Source organism: Pelmatolapia mariae, linkage group LG13 (genome assembly GCF_036321145.2).
Source record: "Pelmatolapia mariae isolate MD_Pm_ZW linkage group LG13, Pm_UMD_F_2, whole genome shotgun sequence".
Lineage (NCBI taxonomy): Eukaryota > Metazoa > Chordata > Actinopteri > Cichliformes > Cichlidae > Pelmatolapia > Pelmatolapia mariae.
This window is the reverse complement of record NC_086238.1, coordinates 2,741,267-2,766,920: the sequence shown is the minus strand read 5'-3', so window position 1 is coordinate 2,766,920 and position 25,654 is coordinate 2,741,267. Positions and strand designations below refer to the sequence as shown.

General features: G+C 38.6%; 1 protein-coding gene across 2 annotated transcripts in view; it reads left to right on the top strand.

The window, feature by feature from the left end:
- The window catches only part of slc8a1b (solute carrier family 8 member 1b), a 136,791-nt gene that overhangs the window by 89,915 nt on the left and 21,222 nt on the right, over positions 1–25,654 (top strand). For both annotated transcript variants that reach the window (XM_063490967.1, XM_063490966.1), the window contains exons 6-7: positions 16,370–16,515; positions 20,360–20,459. In XM_063490967.1, coding sequence (XP_063347037.1) covers positions 16,370–16,515; positions 20,360–20,459 — 246 coding nt within the window. The remainder of the gene's footprint in view (positions 1–16,369; positions 16,516–20,359; positions 20,460–25,654) is intronic.

Genomic DNA, 25,654 nt, shown 5'->3' with positions numbered 1-25,654 from the left:
CCTTGACCCCAGAGTGTCCGTCGCACTGCAGAGGCCGCATGTTCTTAACACATGGAGGCACACAGGAGGGGATTTATTGTTCTCCTGCTGTTGTGTCCTAAATATGACAGCGAACATGCGGCAGACTGTAGGTCATCTCATCAACCACATCCACTACACCTTTGTCTGTGTGCATGTCTGTGTGTGCCTTTTGTGTATATACCTTGCCATGATGTTTGTTTATCATGCATGCATTTACCACCTCCCTCTATGTATGTGTACGTGTGTTGTCCCATACAGGAAGACCATAACCGTTAGGATCTTAGACCGGGAGGAGTACAATAAGCAATCCTCCTTCTACATTCTGCTTGAACCCCCCCAGTGGAGACGAAACAGGAAGGAACAGACAGGTGTGATGACTAATGAGCACTGAGAATGCACTTTGAGGTTTTCATGAATCCTGATTCAACAGAACATCACCAGAAATAAGTTCCTCATTCATTCTTATGACGCAGTTCTCTTTTGTTACTGTAGTTGCTGAGTGGGCTGTTAATGTTAACTGTTATCTCTGCGCAAAGAATAACTATAGTAATTCCGTGCAATATACTCAATCTGAGCAAGTTTTCAAATGTTCAGAACGTATAATTGACAAAAAAAAAAAAAAAAAAAAATGCTGTTCTATTACAGTGCTATGTATTGGGAAATAATGGAGTTACTTCCAACTAGAAAAATATAAAGCAGTTGTGGGTGGTGGTGAAAAAGCTCCAGAAACACTAAGTAAAAAATATGATTTCTGGAGGGAGCATTTGGCTGCCTCTGTTCAGTTTATTTGGCAGTGTTCTTGAAATGTTGGAATTTATTTTATGATTTCTGATTTGCTTTTTCCAACCACCAACCCAAAGCCTAAATATTTAAAATTTACTTTTAAATATGACAAAGAAAAGCGGTAAATCTTAGCATCTGAAACGTTTGCGCCACAGGAAACAGTTGTTTGATAATTAAAGTAGCTGTTTAAATTTTGACATAACTTATAATTAAGGTGACTAATTGCTGCAGGGCATGGTCTAATATATCTCATATATAAAGAACATACTTTAATAAAAAAAATAATATATTTTGCATATAAACAAAATCTCAAACTATATCCAGGGAAAATATAGATTTTATCATCAGGTTATCAGTGCACGAGAGAAGCCTTGTTCTTGTTACTCTAGGCAATACAACATGATTTTCCTCAGCTTTGTAACAGGGTGAGCCTTTGCATCTGTGCACACTGCCAGCATAGCTGATTACACAAATCTCCAAACATGGAAGCAAAGAAAAGAGACTACAGAGTCAGCGAGCCAGCTTTGTTTTAGTCTTTTTTATCATATTTATTTTATGTAAACCCTGATAAGATATTTGAGACAAGAGCACTTTGCAGTTAGAAGGAAGAACTGGCACTTTACAGCTGGCAACACTATAAAACATAAAATCAAAGCATCAGTTGCACTTATAGCATATTTCTGAAGTGACACAGAGCAGCACCCTTGTGTTTGCTCTTGATTTAGCAGGTCTGTTGATTTGGGATTCAGCCTGAGCACACACAGATCAGTTGTGTTGCTCCCTTCTGGACTTCTCTGTTTTTCCTCCTTTATTTTTTTCATTCTTATTCTTTTTGCTCCTCTGCTTCACTCCTGAGCAAACTGAGCGGGAATCACACCTGTCCTCTCCTTTCTTCTCCTTTCCTTTTTCTCTTATCTACTTTGTTTCCCCCCATCATCCAACCAAGAGCTTTCTGAGATATGTTTTCTGTTGGCGTTTGAAAATGTCACTGCTTGATTCAAAATGTTCTTGTACAGCTGGATTATGGATCACTGGGTTAAAAAAAACATATAGAAGCAGTGCCTAACAGACTGTGGGGTTAACAATTACATAAATACACATAACTGACGCAGGACTTCTCTGATTATAATGGGCCTGCTAGTAGATGGAAGAGCAAAACTATTGGCCCATATCTATGGGAATCATAATGACTGATAATAGCCATTCACTGTGCTGATAACATATTAATGGGTGGAAAAACCCACAGTGACACAGGGCTGTTCTTCTTTTGCTCATGACATGTTGACATTCCACAGAGCCACTTTTTACAAAGAACTTTGTAGCTTTTCTACATTCTAGAAAATTAAATATTCCACAGACAAAAGCTGCTTCCTAAAGTTTAATTTAGTCGTATTTGAGTCATATCAAGCCTTTACTCTTCCAGGAGGAGGAATGCTTCAATGTTTCACACATCATTGTTAAGCAATCTGGTGCAGTTAAACCAAGTGATCAAAATGTTTTGTAATCTAGTAGATTAGTCAATTGAAATTTTATAAGCTCCCAAATATATTTTCTATAATAATATGCATTTCCAGTTAATAACACTGAAATGTTGATTCTAAGTTGTTCTATGATGTTGATTTAATGACTGAATCGAAAAGTATTTCTGTTTAAATGCTTCCACCATGTAGTTAGGCTTTAGATGTGCATGTTAGTGTTTGTCTGCATCTCTGTGTTTGCCCTTAATCACTTGCTGAATCTATCTCCAGTGTGTTTATCCATTATTTCATATGAGATGCTCATCCCCCTTGTTTTTTATTACAAAGTAATTTATTGTAAAGTTGTTGTTTTGTTTTTTTAAGTGAGAAATGTTCCATTTTATACATATTGTTATTTTGACACACACTACAAAGACTGATAAATCACATACTGTTAAGGAGTTTGAGATATATCCTCAGTTTTCTGTTTACATGTTGTCTAAAATGTGTTTTATGACCTTAAATGTACTTCAGCTCTTTTGGGTACACTCATTAAAAGTAGTTTACACACTCACACAGAGCGGCCATATCAGTGTGCTAATGGCAGCATGTGTTTACCAGGCATCAGCAGTGTTTATAGTGATGAGGGGATCAAAGACAAGGGCTGGATATCACATTATCACAGTCAGGAGATCAACCACACCTCCGGGATACACAGGAACACGCAAACACACACTGTCTGTGTGTTTAATGAGTGTGTTTTATGATCTGATGTGCTGGTTGTCTGTACTAAATGAGCCCTGCGCGTCTCTTAATGGCATTAACCCCTTTTTTGTGTGTTTGTCCATCCTGTTGTTTATTTGTGCATGTTCTGTATGCATATAGCCACATACACATATCACTGTGTGCTTGCATTAGCAACAGTATGGTTTTTGTCTTGGTCATAGAACATTTGACCAATTTTCTATCCTCCTGAAGGTATTTCAAGGTTGTGTGTGTTTTACGGAGAAGGCATTGGACTGTGTCCTGCAGGGGATCCAGTAGGGGGTACTTTGGGAGCACAGGTATCTGGCCTCTTGTTAGGGCCATTCAGCCACAGCTACCCTTTGTCACCAATGTCAGTCATAATTTTTACGGATATAATTTCTAGGAATAACCAAGTAGCAGAAGGTTTCCATTTGTTCTTGGCTCTGCTTTTTGTAGATGATGTGGTTCAGATTTTTCATCAGGTGGTTGCCTCCAACTGGCACTGGAGAAGTGGTTTGGAGTCAAGTGTCAAGTGGTGGGAATAAAAACTAGCACCTCCAAGTATGAGCCCATAGTTCTCAGCTATGTTTCTTGTCAGGGCCTAGCTGCTACCCCAAGTGGAGGAATTTAAGTATATCTTGGGATCTTGTTGGAGAATGAGGGGAGTGGTGGGAGATTGACAGACTCATAGAAGCCTCTTAAGTGAAGTTTTTTGAGCATGCCACAATAGGAGGAAGGCTCAGGGCATACCTCAAAGAGAGAGGTTATATCCCTTGACTCGCTTGGTCTGCAATTGTAATGCCTCTGTGTTCAAGCACCTCCTCAAGCTTGGTGAGTTTGAAGCAGTGGCTGGGGAGAGGGAGGTCTGGGTGTCTCTGCTTAGACTGCTGTTTAGTAATAAACAAATATACTAAATATTTTTATATCTTTTGTCTTCAAAAAGCAATATTTGATGAGATTAGACACAACAAATATCTCTAGAAATACGTCTTTAAAATTAGAATTATGTTACAGGGTTACATAAAACTTTTCTATCTATGAAAAATAAAAAGTGGACCTGATTTACTCCCTATGTTTTTGCAGCTATATTCCACTTCTAGGCTTCTTCTTCCTCCTGCTACATTTGGATTGACAGTCTGACCCTCAGGGACAAATTAAGAGCATGGTGCACAACCCTGTGAATGTCAAAAGAAACAAGCATTCAAATGCTTGCACTTCTGAAATCATTTCTTCAGGCATGGAAACTGCAGGCATTTCCGTTGAAGAGTGGTGAGACACAGCTTTCATCAGCAGTGATAATCGACTTTTATCAGTTCTACACACATGCTGATGTTTGTTCTTTCTCCATCAGAGCCTTTAGTTTTCAGGCCCCTCTTTTATGGAACCATGAATTACAGGAGTCCAGCCTAGATGTAATAAATGCATGAACTAGTTTTTCAGCATCACTCTGAGACTGGATATTTCTAATTTTAGAGATATTGCGCAAATGGAAGAAAGCAGTCCTACATATTTGTTTAATATGTGCATTAAATGACATATCCTGGTCAAAAATGACTCCAAGGTTCCTCACAGTGTTACTGGAGGCCAAGCTAATGCCATCCAGAGTAAGGTTAGATCTGGTTAGATACCATATTTCTAAGATTTTCTTGGCCAGTACAATAACCTCAGTTTAATCTGAATTTAGAAGCAGAAAATTAGTTTAACTAATTGTTGTGTGTTATCTGGCTTCATGGACAGATAAAGTTGTGTGTCATCTGCATAGCAGTGAAAATGTATGCTATGCCTTCTGTTGATACTGCCTAAGGGAAGCATTTATAATGTAAATAGAATTGGTCCTAGCACTGAACCCTGTGGAACTCCATAATTAACTCTCCATTTATGTGAACAAATTGGAGTTGATTAGATAGATATGATACAAGCCACTGCAGCCTAGTACCTGTTATACCTAGAGCATGCGCTAATCGTTCTAATAGAACATTATGGCCGACAGTATCAAACGCTGCACTGAGGTCTAGCAGGACAGGCACAGAGATGAGTCCACTGTCAGAGGCCATAAGAAGATCATTTGTAACCTTCATTAAAGCTGCTTCTGTACTGTGATCTGTTAGCTGTTTGACAATTACTCTTTCAAGAATTTGAACATTTAAAAATGTTCTGTATTTGGTCAAAACAGCATTGCACTGTTCAAAGACATAGGGCCACTTACACATTACCTCTACAGGATTGTTCTGCCCTGGAAACCCATGCCGCGAAGCTCCCGGCACACATTTTTTGCGCTGATGTTAATGGCAGAGGTTGGTTTTGCTGGTTATTGAGTTATTGAGTTGCCAGGGCATTTGTGACTATTATGCTCCATGCACCTCAGCAGTCACCACCTTTTGAGTGGTCTGTAATTTCATAGCTGAGCTACTGGGATTTTTACCCCTCATATATAAAAGGCATGACTCCACTGGACAGGCAGGCAGGCAGAAATCCTAAAATCTCCCAAAAATGTTAGTATGGTGGTGGGATGTGGTGTGTGGCTCAAGTGCACGAGAGGGATGCAGTAGCGGGTTCAGGGGCAGTACCAGGGGAAATTGGCTGGCACAGCTGCCATCAGCTAATCACGATTCTCTGATTTATTTTAGGAGGACCCTAGAGGAGGAGTTCCAAATTCAGTGTATGTGTTAGGCACAGGATGTAGAAATAAATGTCTGAAATAAAGTCTGGATTTAGACTTTTATTCAGCCTGAACGACTGATGGCTGTAGCTTAGGTGGTAGAGCAGGGCATCTGCTATTCAGAGGGTTGGTGGTCCGATTCCCTCCAGTCTGGATGCCAAATATCTTTGAATGAGGCAAGTAAATGCAAATAAAAGTGCATTGACTGCTCAGATAGACTAGAAAAGTGCTATATAAGAACCAGTCCATTTACCATTTAACAGAGTGTTGAGTCTCAGGCAAGCTTGAATAATGGTGACCTTGACCAAAGTCAGATTCTGATTTTCTGAAACTCTTGTGAACATGATAACTAAGGATGAACTAGGATTTTCAAATTAAAAATCTCTGGTTGCAGCAGATGAGTCTGAGTCTGGTTCTGCCGGAGGTTTCTTCCTGTTAAAAGGGAGTTTTTCCTTCCCACTGTCGCCAAAGTGCTTGCTCATAGGGGGTCATATCATTGTTGGATTTTTCTCTGTATGTATTATTTTGGGGTATATCTTAAAATATAAAGCACACTGAGGTGACTTTTGTTGTTATTTGGCACTGTATAAATAAAATGGAATTGAATTGAATTAGAAAAGTCAAAATCTCAGAAGTCTGAGGACATTTTTTCAGAAAATCTTGTGTATGAATGTGGTAACTCAAGAAGGAAGTCACCACATTTTTTCCAAGTTTATACCATAGGTGCTGAGGAGGCTGAAGGGTAGCACTGGCAGCTTTTTATAACAAACACAGTTGAATATGTGAAAACATGGGACTATGTTGTTTTGTATTCTTAATTTCCAATTAGTATTTACTGAGGTTGCAATTTCAGTAAATTATTATTATTGTAAACTCAGTAAATTAGTACAAAGTACTGCAGAGAGACTGTGGAATGTAGAATTGGTTTTCTCAGAGCGTTTTGGCACAATCCAACGTATTTTAAATTGGCTTTTAAGTGTCCTGCCCCTGAGACAGCTGCTGAGCACAGTCCAAAAGAGGCACATTCACTCTCCAGTGTTGATTAATTTGCGAATTGTGCCGTCAGATACGAATCCCAGAAAACAGCTCTGACATACAAGGTTTTATGACTGGGAGAATATAGTCAGCTTTTCTTCCAGCAAGGTCCTGTTTCATCTTTTGTTCTTTTATTCTGAACCAAAGATAAAAGGCTGATATTCTTGTCTTTTGATGCGGCTGTTTCATTTACCTGTGTTTTGCTTAAAGGAAATTAGGTTCACAGAATTCATATAGTGTCTAAACAGGCAACTGATTTGACATCTGTTGCACTGATATAAGGAGCTACATATTATGCAAAGAGAACAGAGGGGAACCGTGTAGTTCAGTAATTTCCTGTAGTCACTTGACTTTACTGGAAATAGAAGAGATATTGATAACAAGGCTTTTTTAGGACAGTAAGCAGAGTACACAAAATATAATCATAGGAGTCCATGAAATTTTTTCTTGTTATGCTGTTCTTGTTATTCAGGTATTCAGAAGCACAGAATGCTGCTGTGTCTTTACTCATACCTGGTTTGTTTGCTAGGTTTTCTGTTGTGATCAACTCAGTAGTGATAATGAGGATGAAATGAGAGAGACATCACTGCATGAACCTGGTCTTTATTTTCTTTACTGCAGGGTAGAGAACGTGATGCACAAGATTTAGTTAGCCTAAGTCTGTGCATATCCAGATACTTTATGACTGATTATGCACAGATGCCCTAAAGAGCAATGTTTAGCCAATTACAATAGTATCACCCCACCTCAGATTTCAGCTTAAACCTCATCAGTATACCACAATTGTAGCTTGGCTCCAGTATTTTGAAGGCATCTTAAGTTCATCTGTCAATGCTTCAACATTCAGCTGCCTTAAATTTCACTTATTTTTTAACCTGAGTCTGCTTTTACTTAATAGAACCGTAGCACATTGACAAAAGATGGCTTTCAATGTGTTTTTGTCGATTACTTTATCCTCTTCTGGTACTAGTTTCCTCCATCTCCCTTTCAACAACTTTTGGAGACAAGGTATGAGTACTTGTTCAGCTCTGGCTTGTTTGTGCAGGTGCAGCTAGATATTTATTGTTTGCATGTGTAGGCAGATATCGAATTGGGTGACAGTATTGTTGCAGATGTGAAGTGTTGGTTTCTCTCTTTAAATAAAGTAAATGGATCTTGGACTCCCACAGAAGATGTTTTGAGTGATCACATGTTTTATGCACATAGGTTTTTTTTTTTCTGAGGGTAAACTCAAATGAATTTACATGGAATTTTTGAAGTTTCTGGATGACCCTCAGATACAGCATCATTCAAATTTTGTCCCGAGGACCCTCAAGCAGTAGATAGTTCATCACAACCCATGAAGCTAAATATTTCAAATGGGAAAAAAGTTCAGCATGAGGAAGGAATATTGCTGAGAGGAAAAAGGCTGAAAACACACATGCCCTGCAGAAAGTAATAATGACCCCATGTCCTAAAATATGCAAGCATGTACACAGTATAAAACATGCACAGACAGATACAATTTGTACTAATGCAGAGGTAAACGTATGTGCATTGTAGCGTGCCCACACATGCATAGAGATACATTATGTGCATGAATATATGTGACAGATTTTGTCTGACAGCAATGTCATCCCCTCTCATACTCCTTTTCCTTATGTCCTTTTTCAGCCCCCGTGTGTGTGCATCAGTATTTTTGAGTGTTTAGTTATACAATAGTGCATATCATTAATTCCAGCATTGATTAAGATGGTACATGTGTCAAAACAGCATCAACTAATTGGATACATGATACTCTTCATCATGCCAGTCAGTATGTTTATGTACATGTTTCTATGTATCTCTCCATATTCTGTTTGTTTATTAGTATGTACATTACATATCCATAATGTACAAACCCACTGAACCCTGTGTTGTGCAGAACAGTAAACATCATTAGAAATCTATTTAATGAGAGATTGCAAAACAGAGTCATTAACTCTGCAAAATCACCAAGCAATACAGCAATATGCAATTCTAAGTAAATTTCACATATGCAATGATTAATGATCATTTCACATTAATGCTTGTGTTGCTTTGTTTATTTTATTGAATGAGGACACTGATTACTATTTTTTTTTTCATATTCAGTGCTAGATTGTTTAAAATGGAAGAGTAAGTTAGGTTAATTAAATTTTAGGCTCCTCAAATCATTCAGTTTCTCATTACTACTCTAATTAAATCTGTAGACGTTAAGATTATTTATAAGAGCGATTGTAAATTTTTGAAATCAGTATTGTACAGCTTATGCAATTACTACAGAAAACAACACCCAGAAAGAATATGTACTGTAAGAACTTTAAAGAGACACTGATTAAGTCAGAAAGTGTATGATCTGCTGGGATGTAGGTGAAGTGTAGAGCAGCAGGATAACGAGAGTGCCCTGTATGTGATTTGCCAATTGGATGTGTAGAAGGGTAACAGCTGAGCCATGTATGCCTGGGCTGGCTCTGAGGTCAGCTGATCTGTCAGGATTGCAGCTGAGCTTAACTTTGATCCAAAAGGCGAAGCTTTCCATTTACCAGTCCGTTTACATTTCAGGCCTCAACTATGGTCACGAGATCTGGGTAAAGTTGCAAATAAAAATGGCCAGGATGATTTTCCTCCATATAGCGACTGGGCTAACCCTTAGAGATAGAGTTAGGAGACATCTGGAGGGAGCTCAGACAAGAGTCGCTGCTTCTCTGTGTGAAAAGGAGTCAGTTGTGGTGGTTAGGATCCCTGCTGGGCATCTCCTCTGGGAGATTGTTCCCTGAACTAGAAGGAGACCCTGATGTAGATCCATAACCTGCTGGAAAGATATTACTTCTCACCTGGCATAGGAATGCATTGTGATCCCCCAGGAGGAACTAGAAAGAGTTGCTGGGGAGACAATAAGCGGTAGCATTTAACCCAGCTTCTAGCTCAGCCTTATTGACAGCACACAGCACTTCAGGAGTCTGCCTCAGATACATTATCCAGACATCCTTCAACTCTAAACAAAAACAAGTACCTAACTGTAGTGACTAACATGGGTTGTCACTCTAACAAAGCTCTGAAAAGAAAAGAAAAACAGCATAAACTCCAGTTGTTACTTTCATATACATTTTCCTGTTTTTTCCCCTTGCTACATTCATTTACCTGCCCTCTACCCATTTTTGTTTTATTTTCAACCTCTCTTTTCTTGTCTCTTTTTTGCTTTTTCAAAATGTTCCATATGATATTCTTTCTTATCTATATCCCCATACTCTTTTCCTTTATTTGCATTTCTTTCTTTTTTCCCTTTCTTTTCCTTAATCTCATGTAATGGACCTGGTAAAACTGTGTTAAGTCTTTAAAAGTTCTTCTTGTCCATCTGCTTTTGTGCCTCCTTCTGTGACACTCTTCAGAATTGTGACAGTATAACAACTGCTTCTTCCTCCGTCTTGTCCCCTGCTGTACTGTTTAATCCTGTCAGAGGCCCTGTCTTCTCTTGTCTCCTTCCTGTCTTCTTCCTCCTTCCATCTGCATATCTCCTCCTTCCCAAAGCACTGAAGCTTCTCCCCTCTGCTCCTGCTCTTTGTTTTTTTCTTCTTGCCTTTCCTCTTTTTCTTCTACCTTCTCCAATGAATCTTGAATCAATTAAACATGACAAAAATTCTCTCTTCTCTCTGATTGTTCTTTCTTTCCTTCATCTTTGCCCCTTACTCAACCTTTCTACTCTCTCCTTCCACTCCAAGTCACCTTCTATCACTTCTGTTAAAGTAGGGGCTCCATCAAACATGACAAGGTGTGAAATCCCACATGCACACCGAACACATGCTACCTCCTTTCAGACACGTATTGGCAGATGTTTCACCCAGACAAAGAGGCAGACACAATTCCTAAACTAAAGACAATACCGTGGAGAAAATTCAGAAAGAAACACACGTAGACTGAGTGAAATTTAGCACCATTTAAGTTCAGAAACTGAATGTTTCTTGCCAGGGTGTACATTTGATGCTAGCATCTGTATATGGTGTTGGACCACATATTTTTGCCTAGAATTTGGACTGATGATTTACCCGGATCAATTTTATGCTGATAAAAAAGCTTTATATGCTAGTCATAATAAATAAACAAGTTCAGACCCTGCTTCTTTACTTGATCTCTACAATAAGCTTCTCAACTATCCAACAACAACTCTTGTTGGATAGTTGAATATCAAATATGGTCATGCTATAATCACTGAGTCTAATCTAATTGTTATGGTGTGCCGTACTATATGGAGCCCCAAATCATTGTTATCTGATATAACAATAAAAGTACATTGGGGTTGGTGAAGTGTATGCCTCTCAGCTGCTCTTTTGTGGCCTTCTTTTGATAATTTCACACATGAACTCCAAACAGTATCAGAAAAATCAGATTTGGAAATTATTTGAAGTCGCCCCTTCTCACATGTACCAGACAAAAATGTCCGATTTTTTTTACAACTATATTTCTATGTAGCTGCCCTAGCTGCACATTCACAACTGGATATGCATGTGAGGCTTAAGTAAACCATGCAGGAAGTTCTACTACTCACACTCAAATGGTATCATTCAGGGATTAAGGAACTTGCTATTAGGAGCTTGTAAAGTAAAGATTAGTTTGATGTCCAATCTGGGTAAGTTGGACACTGTATAATGTCTTGAAAACGGGCACAATGTATGTGTGAAAACAGCTTAGATTTTTAGAATTAAAAGGTTTTCTTTCTAAAGAAAAAAAAAATCAGAGACACATCTGCAAAAGGTCACATAAAATACAAACTTGTAACTGGCAAGTCTGGCATTGGTATTTGCAGTCCATTGTGGAAGATAGGAAAGAACAATAAAGTGAAATAATAATAATAATTCTGTTTCCTAGCAGGCAAAGTTGACAGTATAATCTTTCTACATTTTCAAAAGTACAAATTGTGACTTCTTGCTAGCGGGACAGAGAGCACTAACCTGTACTAACTGTACCTCATGGGCTCGTTTGTTCCCACTGAATATGCCACAGAGCACAATTAACTTGAGAGCTGCGTCATATTGTCAGTATTGCTACCTGAATTAGTAATGTGTTCCTTGTTTTTTTACTTTCACAGTTTACTGAAGGCCCCTTGAAACAAAGCCAAATCAGGAAGGAGAGGAAAAAAATTAGAATCAGACAGAGAAAAGGGTGAATACAAATTAGAGATTTTATTATGAGAGCCGGAGATGAAAAAGAATTTAAAGAGTAGGACAGCTGAAGTTGGAGGTATAAAATGTTACGCAACAAAAATACATATACCACAGCGTATACTATCCTCATATTTTAGGTCTGTTTTCATCCAAATATACATTATCAAAAAGTTTAAAAGTATGCAATTTTGAATCTAATTATGTACAATGCTGAAACATATTTAAATGCTTTAGTAATATTTCTGTATAGCTGTCCTGACTTAAAAGCATATTCAGCTGTATTAATTGAATTAGCTTCAAAGGAGCACAGAGAAGGGCAACGGGGGAAGAAATCCGAATAATAAATTGTGCAGACAGTAGCTTTGACAAGAAGCAGCATCTTACCCTGCAACATTCAACCTCTGTCAGGTTCATTTACAGATACGCTCACACAGAAAGAGTGTAGCTAACGAGGATACTGCCAGGTCATCCTCATCTCACATGTGACTTATTGTAAGCTGGTAACAGAGTTCATTAAATTAGCTTTGGTGCAACTGTGTGTGTTTATGTGTGTGCGCTAATCACTATATTGTAAATTCAAGTTGAAAGTCAGCTGAGATAAAAATTTTATTTTTAGGGACTTTCTGAGCAAACTGCCGTCATATCTGAAATGACTGTTAGTATAAAAAATACACATGGTTGTTTACAGACACAGCTTATTGCAACCCGTCAAGCTTTGGCCAGGTCAAAAAAGGAAGTGGGGTGACATAGCTGTAATTTTAAGCCACAGAATCCTTATATGGTGAAGGTCAGGGTGGATTGATAGGTCAACAAAATGTTGAACTTATTACAGGAAACACTGCACCATTAAAGGGGAAAAACAGAAATGTTAGATGACCATTGTTATCTATTTGGTAGTGAGGCAGAAGTGAACAAGCTATATTTTCCCTGGATTTTAAAAGCTATGGGCAGACAGTGTGGTGTTAACAGTGGTTCTAAGGTATAGGAACAGTGAAAGCATCTGCATAGACTAAAGAGGCAGGTGATATTCTCAGCTAATTTAATTTAATCTGTTTTGTGTGTTACAGCTGGCTAACAAAGTAGTCTGCTAGGAATTTATTCCTGGTGAATGCTTTGTTATTAACAGGTGGCTTTTGTATACTGTAGTAATTAAAAAGAAAAATAGCAGGCTGCCTTTTGGTTGCCCTAGACTTTACTCTGTTGCTACATGAACACGCAGGGCACCACTGTTCTAAATTGTGCCCCTTGCTTCTGGAGTACAAGTTTGATGAAAGTGCTCTTGGCAGACATTTGCATGGCTGTTTGTGCAAGTGAGCTATAAGCTCCATGCAGCAACCCAACTGAGGGGAACAAATGACCAACGGGTTGGTGTAGACCCACAATGCAGTGCACAATAATGGAAGGCAACAGCATGGATAACTGTTCCCCCGTGAAAAATATGATCAAGGCCATTCTGTCTGACGCCTCACCCTTTGATACCAGCAGTGAGTTCTTTCTCGACGGTGAATCTCAATTACTGGCACAGACCATAAAGACAGAGAAAAGAAAAGAGATGGGGGTGGCGTGTGAAAGACAGAGCGACAGGGATAATGAGATAACAGGGGAACTAATGGAAGTATTTTCCATTTAGTAATGGTGCTAAAACAGTTGAAGAATATAAAGCTAATTAAATAAGTTAAAATTGCAGACACTTCTAGTTAATAATTTAAGACAAAGATTGCTACTTGAAGGGGCAGTTATGAATAAAGTGCCAATAATGGCATACGATCACCAGCTCACTTTGAAGAATTAGTGATCAAAATGTATTTGTACCTGGTATGCTGAGGGTTTTGTGTTATATGGTAAATGGCCTGTATTTGTATAGCACTTTACTAGTCCCTAAGGACCCCAAAGCGCTTTACACATCCAGTCATCCACCCACACATTCACACACTGATGATGGCAAGCTACATTGTAGCCACAGCCACCCTGGGGCGCACTGACAGAGGCGAGGCTGCCGGACACTGGCACCACCGGGCCCTCTGACCAGTAGGCAACGGGTGAAGTGTCTTGCCCAAGGACACAATGACCGAGACTGTCCAAGCCGGGGCAACCTTCCGATTACAAGGCGACCTCCCAACTCTTGAGCCACGATTGCCCGTGTATTCATTACAGAAAAAAAGTTTGGAATTTTAATGTAATGTAAATATGAAGAATATGGGTTTCTGCCATTACCCCCCAAAAATTTGAGCCACAGCAACTGACACTGACTGACAATTAGCCTCCCAGTACAGCTGCTGTATATGTCCACTAGTCTGTTTTTCTTAGCTTATAATGACACATTAGTTTGAGAATAACAAGTACAGTGGAATTACTGTTCACTTAAGAGGAAAATACACGGCATCATATTTGTTGTGTTTGTCTTGAGCATCATGAGTGTCACATATTAAGGAACGACCGAGAGATGCTGCTGAAAATGAGGCGTAACCTTGAGAAGTCTGTGGGAGACTTTGTGTTTGAAGAAAGCTGGTCTGACAGAGCTGTGTGGGGTATGACGTACATGAAGCAGTGTGCACACACACACAAGTGAATGAAGAGAGCGTCCGAGCTAACCCAAACAGACCATCAGTCCCATCACTCTTACTTGCCTATGTTCATTCCTTAGAGAGTAAGATGGATTATCTGTGGCTGCAAGTACACACACAGCAGGGAGTGAGACACTGTATTGTTTTTGTTTTGACCAAAACCTGACTCCGTAGCAACATTTCTGATGTCGCATTCCTGCTGGACAGACTAACAGCCTTCTGTAAGCACCAGTAAGACCTGAGGTGGAGGACTGTGTGTATACATTACATTATATGTGGTGCAGCAACAGTGGAATTGTCACAGCTCATTTTCTTTTGAAAGATATGATAGTGAAATGCCAACCCTTCTACCAGCTATAGTAATTCACAGTCACCACCCAGGACATCCTGTGGCAGCTGTACAGTGCCATCAGTGAGCTAGAGACTGTTCATCCAGACAGTTTCATGGTGGTTGCTGGAGATTTCAAATACATAAACTTAAATTGTTCTATCCAAATTCCAATAGCGTGCCCACTTTCCAACCAGGCGCAATAACACATTTAATATGGTGTATACAAACATCAAAGAGGTCTACAAAGCAGCCCATCGGATTACATTTCTGTTATGCTTTTTCCAGCATAGAGAACATTACTGAAACGCAATAAGGCAAATCCGATCAGATCAGTAGTTGCATCCTGGCCAGATACAACTACAGCACTTCAGGACTTTTGTGCAAGTACTGATTGGAGCATGTATGCTCCAAGTGTATGTGTGTTGTCACAGTCATCAAACCCTTCTTCTGATGTCATCAGAGAGCCTTAAAGAGCTGAGAATTAAGGATGCTGCCTTCTGATCGGGGGAAAAAGTAGTGCTCAGGTCGGCAAAAACTGACCTCTACTGAGCCATCAAGAAGACTAAGTTGGCATACACAAGAAAAATTGAAAGCAAATTCTGTGATGTAGCAGGAGATTCGGGCTGTAAAATAATACCTCAAGTGGACGACACAACCCTCCCACCAAAACCGGCTGAATGAGTTCTATGGGAGGTTTAAGGCACTGAAACTTACACCAGAGAAGAAAACCTGCAGGTGCTGAGGTTGTATACAACTAATGTGAAGAGATTCATCCGACTAGTCATGGATCTTATCAAAGCCAGCCTCCCACCTTCTCTGGAGCCCTTACAGTTGGCATACTGTGCAAACAGTAAATGCTTACAGTAAGACCTCATCAAACGGAACACAGGGGTCACATGGGGCTCTGTGCTCTGTCCGTTGCTCCATACTTTGCTGAAACACGACTAATGATACAACACTAGCGGTCATCATCTCATCAGCAACTACGATGAAATAAGCAAACAGGCTAGAGGTTGCAGGCCTGTTTGAAAAGGTTTTGAGAAGTTAAATGAAGGGACGCTGCCGAGCTCAGATGGGAATTCACAGGGTAGGCGCTGACACACTGAAGGCTCTGTCTCCAAAGGTGTAGAGGTTGGTAAATGAAGCAAGTGAGAACCCCGTTTTATGGAGGCACTGTTGGGTCTCGATAAAAGCTGTTTGGGCATCCTGAACAGCTACATCACACTTTGGTATGGTAACTGCAGTGTGACTGGCATAAAGACTGGAAGAAGAAAGTCCTCTTCATTGTAGTATAAGAGATATCACTCCACTAGAACAAGATCATCCAGAATGTGACCTTGAAGTTGTACCTGACAACTTCACCTGACATGGTTTCACCTGACATGCTAACTTTTGAGAAAACTGATTTTGAAAACTTAATAAAAAAAAAACAATATCAGCTTATTTCTTATTTGAAACTACTTCTTTTGGTGTGCTACACAACTAGCTTCCCTCACTTTATTATCTTTTTTTCAGCTAATCTCTTGCATAAATTACAATCTGCATTACCACAACTCACTGGCTTACTGCTGTTTCTTTTCTAACTGTTTGTGTCCTCTGTTTTGTTTCTTCAGAGGAACAGCAGAAAGATGAAGAAGTGGAAGAAGAGCCGCTGACAGGAAAAGATGAAGAGGAACGCCGCATAGCTGAAATGGGCCGTCCAATGTTGGGAGATCATGTCAAACTGGAGGTGATCATCGAGGAATCATATGAATTCAAGGTAAGGCGGTGCCACATTGACTATATTTCCAGAGCAGGAATTTTCAACCCGAAGGGGAACTAAGTGTGTTTCTACTGCAGGAACAAAAGTCAGGGCTCCAAAAGACTCTGTTTAAATGGTAGCATTTTTCACTTCACAGGAACTCCGGGGGATACAGCTTGTAGAGGTGAATTGATTGGTTGAGTAAGCAGAATTTTATAGCAGCCACCATTTTTAAAACTCTGTAGCCATATATAGAGTTGTGTGTTGCTTTTTTCATTGTGCTTTGACACATTAGCATTGATTTACAGAAAAGATATGGGCTATATTTGCCCTTTATACTAGGGAGAAAGCTATCCTGTTATACAGTGACATTTAGTGTGTAATCTTTTGCATTGCTGACATCAAATATACCGAAATGAAGCCTATATAGTCAAGCAGGAGAAAAAGACATCCCAAATCTATTGCTTTTTCATATATCAGCTGACTGGTTTGCATAGTTTTTGTAAGTTTGCACATGGCAGTGGACACAGATTACATGCAGTTTAGGTACTTTGGATTGAAATGAAGCCTTTGTGTGGTGAGATAAAGATGACATATCTCATCTGAGGACAATAAAACAAGTTTAGATGGCAGGAAAACAGAGGATGTTTTACTCTGAAGTATAACTTTCGGATTCAAACATCCTTGAACAATAAGATTTCATTACACAATAGGATATTTAAAAGCAGACATATCTCTGTCTCCTTTCAAAACCTATGTGTTGTCTGTCATCCAACAATTTGGAACTTTGAATACACGCTTTAATTTTCTCCCATATATATTATTGTAACACTTTTCACATGCATGTCTCAGTAATCCTTATCCTGTCTTTCAATTCAATTCAATTCAATTCAATTCAATTCAATTCAATGCGCTTTATATTGTAAGGTAGACCCTACAATAATACATACAGAGAAGAAGCCCAAAAAGCAAATGACCCCCTATGAGCAACCACTTTGGCGACAGTGGGAAGGAAAAACTCCCTTTTAACAGGAAGAAACCTCCGGCAGAACCAGGCTCAGGGAGGGGCGGGGCCATCTGCTGCGACCGGTTGGTGTGAGAGAAGGAAGTGAGGATGAAAGATGCTGTGGACATGTCTTTCATTCTATGTGTCTTCAACTAGTTTAGAATGCAACAGCTAGGCTGCTGATGAAAACTTCATGCAATCATGCTTTTGAGGTTGTAGCTCTTAAACTTTGCAACAGCCTTCCTCACATTATTAGGTCGGCTGAATCAGTGGTTTGTTTTACATCACTGCTCAAAACTCCTTTTTATAGGTTAGCTTTTCCTTAATCTTTCTCCCATTATTTTTGGCCATAGTTCTCATCTAATAATAATAATAGTAATAATGGATTGCATTTATATAGCGCTTTTCGAGACCCTCAAATTGGTGTACGGAAGGGTGTATGTTGGAATTAATATAAGACCATATGGCTGACTGCATGTCTGTATGCTGGAACATGTATGCTTATTTTTTATTGTGTGGTTTTAGTCAAACTGTGGAGCACTTGATTTTGATTTACAAATAAAGTTATTATTATTAGTATGATTATTATTATTGTCTATTGCGAGTGTAGTAATATGCTAATATGTTCACAAAAGGGCAACAAAGGATTAAAATAAAGCTCATATAACATATTCATGCACAAATGTTTCTGATACATATAGGAAATAATTGGATATTTGTTATGTTTGCTTAATTTCCTCCTTTCCCTTCACCCACACAGACTCTTAAGACAAGTGCAAATGTAATTACCATCCATGTTACATTTGTGTGTGTATGTGTGGGACTGTGTGTACTAATGCATGTTCTTTGCTCCTGCTCCACCTACACAATCACTCTAAAAAGACAGCTAATAGCACCCACTAATAGCTTGCCACTTGACAGGATACTATAGTTTGTCAAGTAGTTCAGTGTGTATGTGTATGTGTGTGTGTAAAGAGATCCTATAGTTATCTGAAGTACTGTCCACTGGCAGATGTGGAGTGACATTAGAGACTGAACAAGGATAGGAGGTTAAAAGAAAAAAAAGTTTTACAATGTTTTTAAACTTGTGTTTTTAATATAGTGCAATAATAATAAATAAATAAATAAATAATAATAATGTCTTGAGCCACTGATTATTTCTTTAAATATGGTGCTGGGAAAATGACAAATGTCTCGAGCAATTTGTTGAAATGTGGGACTAGAAATGGAAATGCCTAGAAGGCAAAAAGTCTCTCATAAGACTTTCAAAATCATGAGAATTTCTACACTTCTCATGAAATTGAACTACAGTCTACATATGACTACATTTACTCTTCAACACAATCTAAACTCTATTGGTTAAGCTTTTTTATTTCTATGTCAGAGCCTCCATGTTGTTCTACAGATGGGTATAGGCACTCACTCCAGACCTGTATACCAGTTTTTGGCTAAAAGCTCATTGGGAATTATGTTGATACAAAAGTATAATTTTAAGCCTGTCAGACTGTGTTATCTTTTAATTTTACTTGTGACTTTTAGCTCGATCATCACTGGATTTTATAGCACCACTTGCTGGAGGATTAAAACTAAACTCCAGTTCAGCTTACTGACTGAAGATTAGAAAAGTATTGTAAGAAAGTTCTCAAGTCATTTATGTAGTTATGTAATTACTGTCATCCAAAGAAACAACAATTTATTTTTAGTTACAAGTTACAATTAAATTACATAAGCCACAAAATACTGACTTTACATTGTGCAAATTGCAGCTTTTATCTCAAGTATAATTTTCACTAGTACTTACTTTCTGTTGATTTTGACATAATTTAGTTTTCACTCATTTAAAGCAAACATTGTGTCTGTTAGATTTGTATGATGAAACCAATCTTGATTATTTTGACCTCTTTCTAAGATAAACACAGAGTCAGCAAGTCTTTTCATGTGTCTTTCAGAAGAAAAATACATAACGTTCCTCAGTCCCAGCATGGGGCCCTCCCAAAATAAAGGGGAAATTCACATGGATACACACAGGAAACCCATGCATATGCATGTTTCAGTCTGACTGAGTCCAAAGTAATTGAGGGAGCGAAGAAAAAAGATGGAAAGCAAAGCTGATAAAAATAACAGCATTATAGAATGATAAAATGGCAATCGTAGAAGACGGCATTATGCATAAAACCTAGGTGAATGCAGTTAAGCGAACATTCCAGATACAATAGGCAGAGTAAAGCTGGCTATGTGTCTGTGCATGTTTGTATCCACAGCTAAGAAGCCCTATTTACACACCTAAGCTCCATTCAACACAAGTAGCATCACAGCTTCCCTCAGAAAAGGAGAGTGCATTCCCCAGTGCTCACTAATTAGTATATGTGTGTGCATGCTGGATTGTTTGTGTTACCCCAGTCTGTTTTAGCTTCTTCCTATTGAAGAAGACTGTAATAAAAATGTAAATACTGTAAAATAATGCACATGGAAAGAAACAATGGAAAGAAAAAGGAAGGAAAATGGAAGTAAACAGAGACGTATATGTGAAAACTATATTTTGAATTCTTGCAGAAATATCACAAATATAAGGCTGGGGAAAATGTATAAAGCGATGCACAGGAATGAAGCAGCTGTAAGAGAGTCTTGAATTTTAATATTTCACTGCAGTGTGCGTCTTATAGCTTCAGTCATGAATTGTATGAAACTGATACAGAGTATGTTTATGTTTTCACCTTTATTATGTCACTGGAAATCCATAAAAAATGCATTTCCTGTGAAAGTTGAGTGCCAGTTTCTTATTTCATGCTGTGACGAAATCCAAGAGATTTCCTATGCTAGATGCAAATGACTGATAATCTGTCTCTCCTTTGGCAGAACACAGTGGACAAGCTGATAAAGAAGACCAACCTGGCTCTGCTGGTGGGAACCAACAGCTGGAGAGACCAGTTCATAGAAGCCATCACTGTAAGCGCAGGTAAGACCAATGGCGAGATTCAGAAGCCCTGTGTCCAACTCTGATTTTAACTGGAGTCAGCTGAGAAGGTTTTGTGAAGCATGTGTGTGTGTGTGTGTGTGTGTGTGTGTGTGTGTGTGTGTGTGTGTGTGTGTGTGTGTGTGTGTGTGAAAGAAAGTGAGAGAGTGTGGTGTAAATTCTTTTTAGTATGAACAGCTGCAGTTTTACAGTCTGTTGAGCGCTCAGACGTCCTCTCTTCCCTGCATCCTAACAATCGGTGCAACCTAAAATATCAGGAACCTCAATCAAAATGTCCCTCTTTGTCTAAAAACAAATTAGAGTAATTTCGTGGTTTCATGGCATCATGTGTTTGTGTGTGTGTGTGTTTTGGTTACTGGAGAGTGGATTGGCCTGTGTGGTTTGGACAAACACTAACCAGATGGGTGATAACGTCGAGAGTAATCGTGAGAGTGACTGCGTGTGTTTCTGCCCCCACAAAGGCAGAAGAACAAGGATGTGTGTATGTGTGTGTTTTGGGGATAGAGAGGAGTAGAGAAAGAGGCTCTGTAGTGTTGAACAGAAACTGATGATAGTTTTCTGCCAGGCAGTTTTAGAGAGTATCATCTGCTGTGGGATGAGTTCATCTGAAATCGCAAACTGGCCAGTTGATTAAATCTGCCATGAAAATCATTGGTGTTAAGAATCATCATTGCCTGCAGCTGATTTATGTGCAGGCCTTGACCAAGTAAGTATAAAAAATAGCGTCTGGCCCTACCCACATTTCATACAGTGAATTTAAGCTTCTAGCATCTGGTACATAACCAGCTGAAACACAACATTAATTCCTGTCAGCATCAAGACACTAAACGCCATGTAATGAAAGATGCTGCTGGGAATGGGTGTTTGTGCAATGTGTAGTTTTTTTTAGGCTTCTGTTTCATGTGTGTGTGTTTGCGCTGCTTTTTTAAATAATTTTTCACAGAACTGAAGAATGCAAAAGTGTTTTGTTTTTCTGGTGAAGCCAAATAAAGTGTATCCTAATCTTAATCTTGGGGGAAGAATATTTAAAACTAATGTTACATCACTGCCAGGATCTGATATAAGCACAGGTGGTTGTGTCCTGTGAAGAGCGAAAGCATCAGACATTATTATGCAAACAGAAGGTGACGCACCTGCAGTGTGAAAATGCCTTTGAGAAACACGCACAGTGTGGAAAAGAAAATATATGCATTAATTTAAAGATAATCCAAGGAACAAAGAAAATGTATAACGACAAAGGATGCGTTAGCTATGAATATTGAAATTTAGACATCAAAAGAACACGTGCAATAAGTAAAGTAGAGGTACCCAGTTCAAAAGAGAGTGACAGAGGGAAAAGGGACAAGGGAGAACGGCAGCATTTTTTCACATTCACTGCAGAATTTTCACAGTTCAGTGGTTACTTGTGGGAATTTGCCCTCTGGAGGCAGAGGGGCATTACTGCAGCTCATCAATGGAAGCAGAAAGGAGAAATAGAGAGTAGAAAGGTATAGCTGTAATCTGTTCTTTATGTGTGACTGACTGTCATTTCTTGTCAGCTTCTGTTGTGGATTTTATATGGAAAAGGATTCACAAACAAATGGCAAGCTTTTGCAGCTCTTTAAACTTTAAACATCCTTAAGCAGCATCTGTTTGTCTTGTTTCGTTCTTTCTTTGCTTTGTTTTCTTTATTAAGTGTCTTGCTCAACGGACAGTATAGCATATTGCACATTTAGTTCACTCCAAAGTATTTGGACATTGTCACATCTACTGCTTGACTCCAGGGACAGATGAAATTAACAATGGTCATAGAAGAGGTGCAGATTTTATAATAAAATGGCATATGGTGCTAATTACTGTATTGTAAGATGATTATATATTAAATGCATTTTGAGTGAACTATTACTTTATCTCCTGTTCTAGATGCCACCATGTTAGTTTTGAAACCATATTAGGACAAAAGAGTGGAGAGCTAATTTATCAGCTAAAAGCTAGTTAGCTTGGTTAGCAAGTTGCCTCCATAAACTACTTAGCTAGCTAGTCCTAATTAATGGATTTGGGATTTTAGAATTTCACTCAACAAAACTGAAGCTCAGACTTCTTGCATGGACTTTATAAAGATCAGATAAACGATTTAAAAATAGCCCGAAAGGTATTTTAGAAATCTCTCAAATTAGCTGAGGTGACGCTAGCAGAGAGCACTCAGCATCAGCTCCCTGTGTCAGGACATCAATCAAACCGTACATGACCCAACACAATTATTATTATTATTATTATTATTATTATTATTAGTTAGTTAGTTAGTTAGTTAGTTAGTTAGTTTTATGTAGCAGGCTTGTAAAAACATTGATGCTGTAATGCTGGGACATTACATCAGAGGATTGACTCAATTTTTAAGGCGGCTGAAGTTGTGCCTGGAAGAGTTAGAGCTGGCTTTATTTTCAGCTCCTGAGAATCTCCATCGGCTGCTTTCTACTGATAATGTTCATCAACTGATTTTTTCAAATGTACAAATGTAACACTGACTGAAAAATTACTGAACATCTATGCTGTATAGCTGCGCTTACTGTTCAATACACCAGTGTTTTTCAGTACATGAAGGGATGGTTCAGCATTTCAGGATTTGCCTTCTTGGCACGAGTTCGCTGCATGCTCAATAATCTACGTAAGACAAAATCAGAAAGTTGAATCAGTGTATCTGGTTGCACACTCAAACATTTTCAGTTATTCAAGATAAACCAACATGTATTCTTTTTCCACAGCTCAGACTGCCTGAACTCATCAAAAATGTTTAGGATTTCAGCAACTGTGTATATATAAGCTGAATTACTATCAGAAAGAAGTAAATCATTGTTAACACAGTTAAAATGGGACTATTGATTTGTTGCTATAAAAATGTCACCGATAATTACTGTGCACATCAAAATACAAAGTTGGATTTAAAGAAAAAAAAATCGTATTTGCTGCTGCATTTAAAACTGGATTTCTGTCAGGGCATTGTTTGCCTGGATCTTTCTCAGTCACTTTAGTGTCTTCAAATAACTTTATCCTGTGTGGGCGTGCGTGTGTTTGTTTGTGCTTTAGTTAGCCAGCCTGTCAGCCAGCCTTTGTTGGTGAGCTGATGCCATTAATGAAAAGGGTTGTCTTTGCTCTCTTATCTGGGATTAGCTTGTCTAGCCTGACAGAGTGCTGTGTGTGTGTGTGTGTGTGTGTGTGTGTGTGTGTGTGTGTGTGTGTGTGTGTGTGTGTGTTTTAAAGAGAGAACTGTTTAAAGGTAATGAGAGCAACTTCCACCAAAGGACAGACTTTTATTGTCACACCCTTGGTTTATCTTGCACACATATAGAGTACAGTTTCAATATAGTATTTACTTTATTGTACAATCCACAATTGTAATGCTTGCAGACTAGAACAGGTTAACTGTAACACAGAAAAACAAGCCCACACAAGCACATATGACAAACAAAATCAGGTTCAAAATCATGTCAGACTGGAGACTGATTGGTTTTTTCTGAGCCTTTAAACCTGCAGCTGATTGCACTGTGTGAGTTCAAAGTGTCTAAGATTACGAGCTGATTGGTTGCTTGTAGATCAAACTGGCAGTTTGCATCCAGCTGTGAAACAACTGAGAGTGGAAATGAAAGCGGAGGAGAAGGAGAAGGAAAACACAATGAAGCCAAAATAACTGATGGAACAAATAATTTTCACGCTGTGAAAATTATAAATGAAAATAGAAACAAATGCTTTTTCATGTATAGTATGAAAAATGCTTACAATAATTGTTCTGCTATATTATTATTGTGAAGTATAAATGTTTGTTTAGCTGTAATCAATTGAAAACTCACACCTGCATTCACTATCACCAGCTTCATTCACTGGGTTTTGCACCAAGACTCATTCACAACATATTTAAAACTTACCGAGTTAGCACAAAATCCTTTGGATTACCCGCACGACTCATATCCAAAGGATAAAAACATAATACAAAAGCTGTAATTTTATACAAGTTACAGTATCTTATATAATAGTATGTATAAACGAAAAAAATAAAAATAAAGTTGTTGAAAATCATACCATTTCCAGATGATATTGCACAGTGGATCACAAGCTGACTGTACTTTTCCGTATTCAAAATTCCATCAATTTTCACAAGATCTCCAACACCCCTGGCTGGAATTCTGCCCCAATCCACCACTGTCTCCACCATGTTTTACAAATGGCTGTAGACACTCACTATTGAACCTCTCTCCTGATTGTTTCCATACATATTGACAACAATTTGAATCAGAAACTTAAAATTTGTCCAGTCGTGGGTACTTAAGAATGACTTTTCTGACGGCCACCATTCCACGACACGACGAGATCTTTGTGGATTGTTTCCTATAGAGCCGCTCAAGAAGTTATAAATCGAATGAGGCTCAAGGCTTATTCGGTGTAGTTCATAGCAAGAACAGAGGTGCACTGAAATATTTATATTTCTGAAACAGTGACACATTTTTTAATATTTCACTTTATACCAATTTCCCACACTTTTACCACAATGTCCATTTTTGTGTGCTTTCCTCACTTACAGTCAGAGATTGCCAAAAAGGCAGGAGTACTAACAGGGGAAAATAACAATGGTCCGAAACTTGCAGCACATAAGGAAAATGATTCAATATGGCTCCAACAACTCTCCTTCAGGCTTTTAAAAGGTGTCAAGAGAAAAAGAGAATAAAAATAAGAAAGGGCAATTATTATCTTAACAAAATGAAATGAAACACAATAATCTCACACATCTAATTTTGGATATCTTGTGTTGTTGTGAACAAATGACATAAACTTCACACACATTTTTTTCAAAACTTGCCACACACACACACACACACAAACAAGAAGCCCAGATGAAGACGTGCTGTTACTTGGCAGCTCATCTCTTCAGACACACACTGCTGGTTTGACCAAGTCCAGAGCGGCTGTAACTGATACTGTGGATTTAACACACAGAGAGATAAGCTGGCTTCGTCTAATCTCATCTCTATCCTTTCCTTTCCTTTCCCGCTCTCTGTCTGTCTGTCGGTCTTTTTCTACTTCTTATACTCTTTCTGTCCCTCTCTCTATTATCCTTCCCTACTTCGTCTTATCTCCTCTCAAGCATATTAGATTGAATTTGAGATTACAATGACTTTAAATGAGCCTCAAATATTCCTTCATCTTAA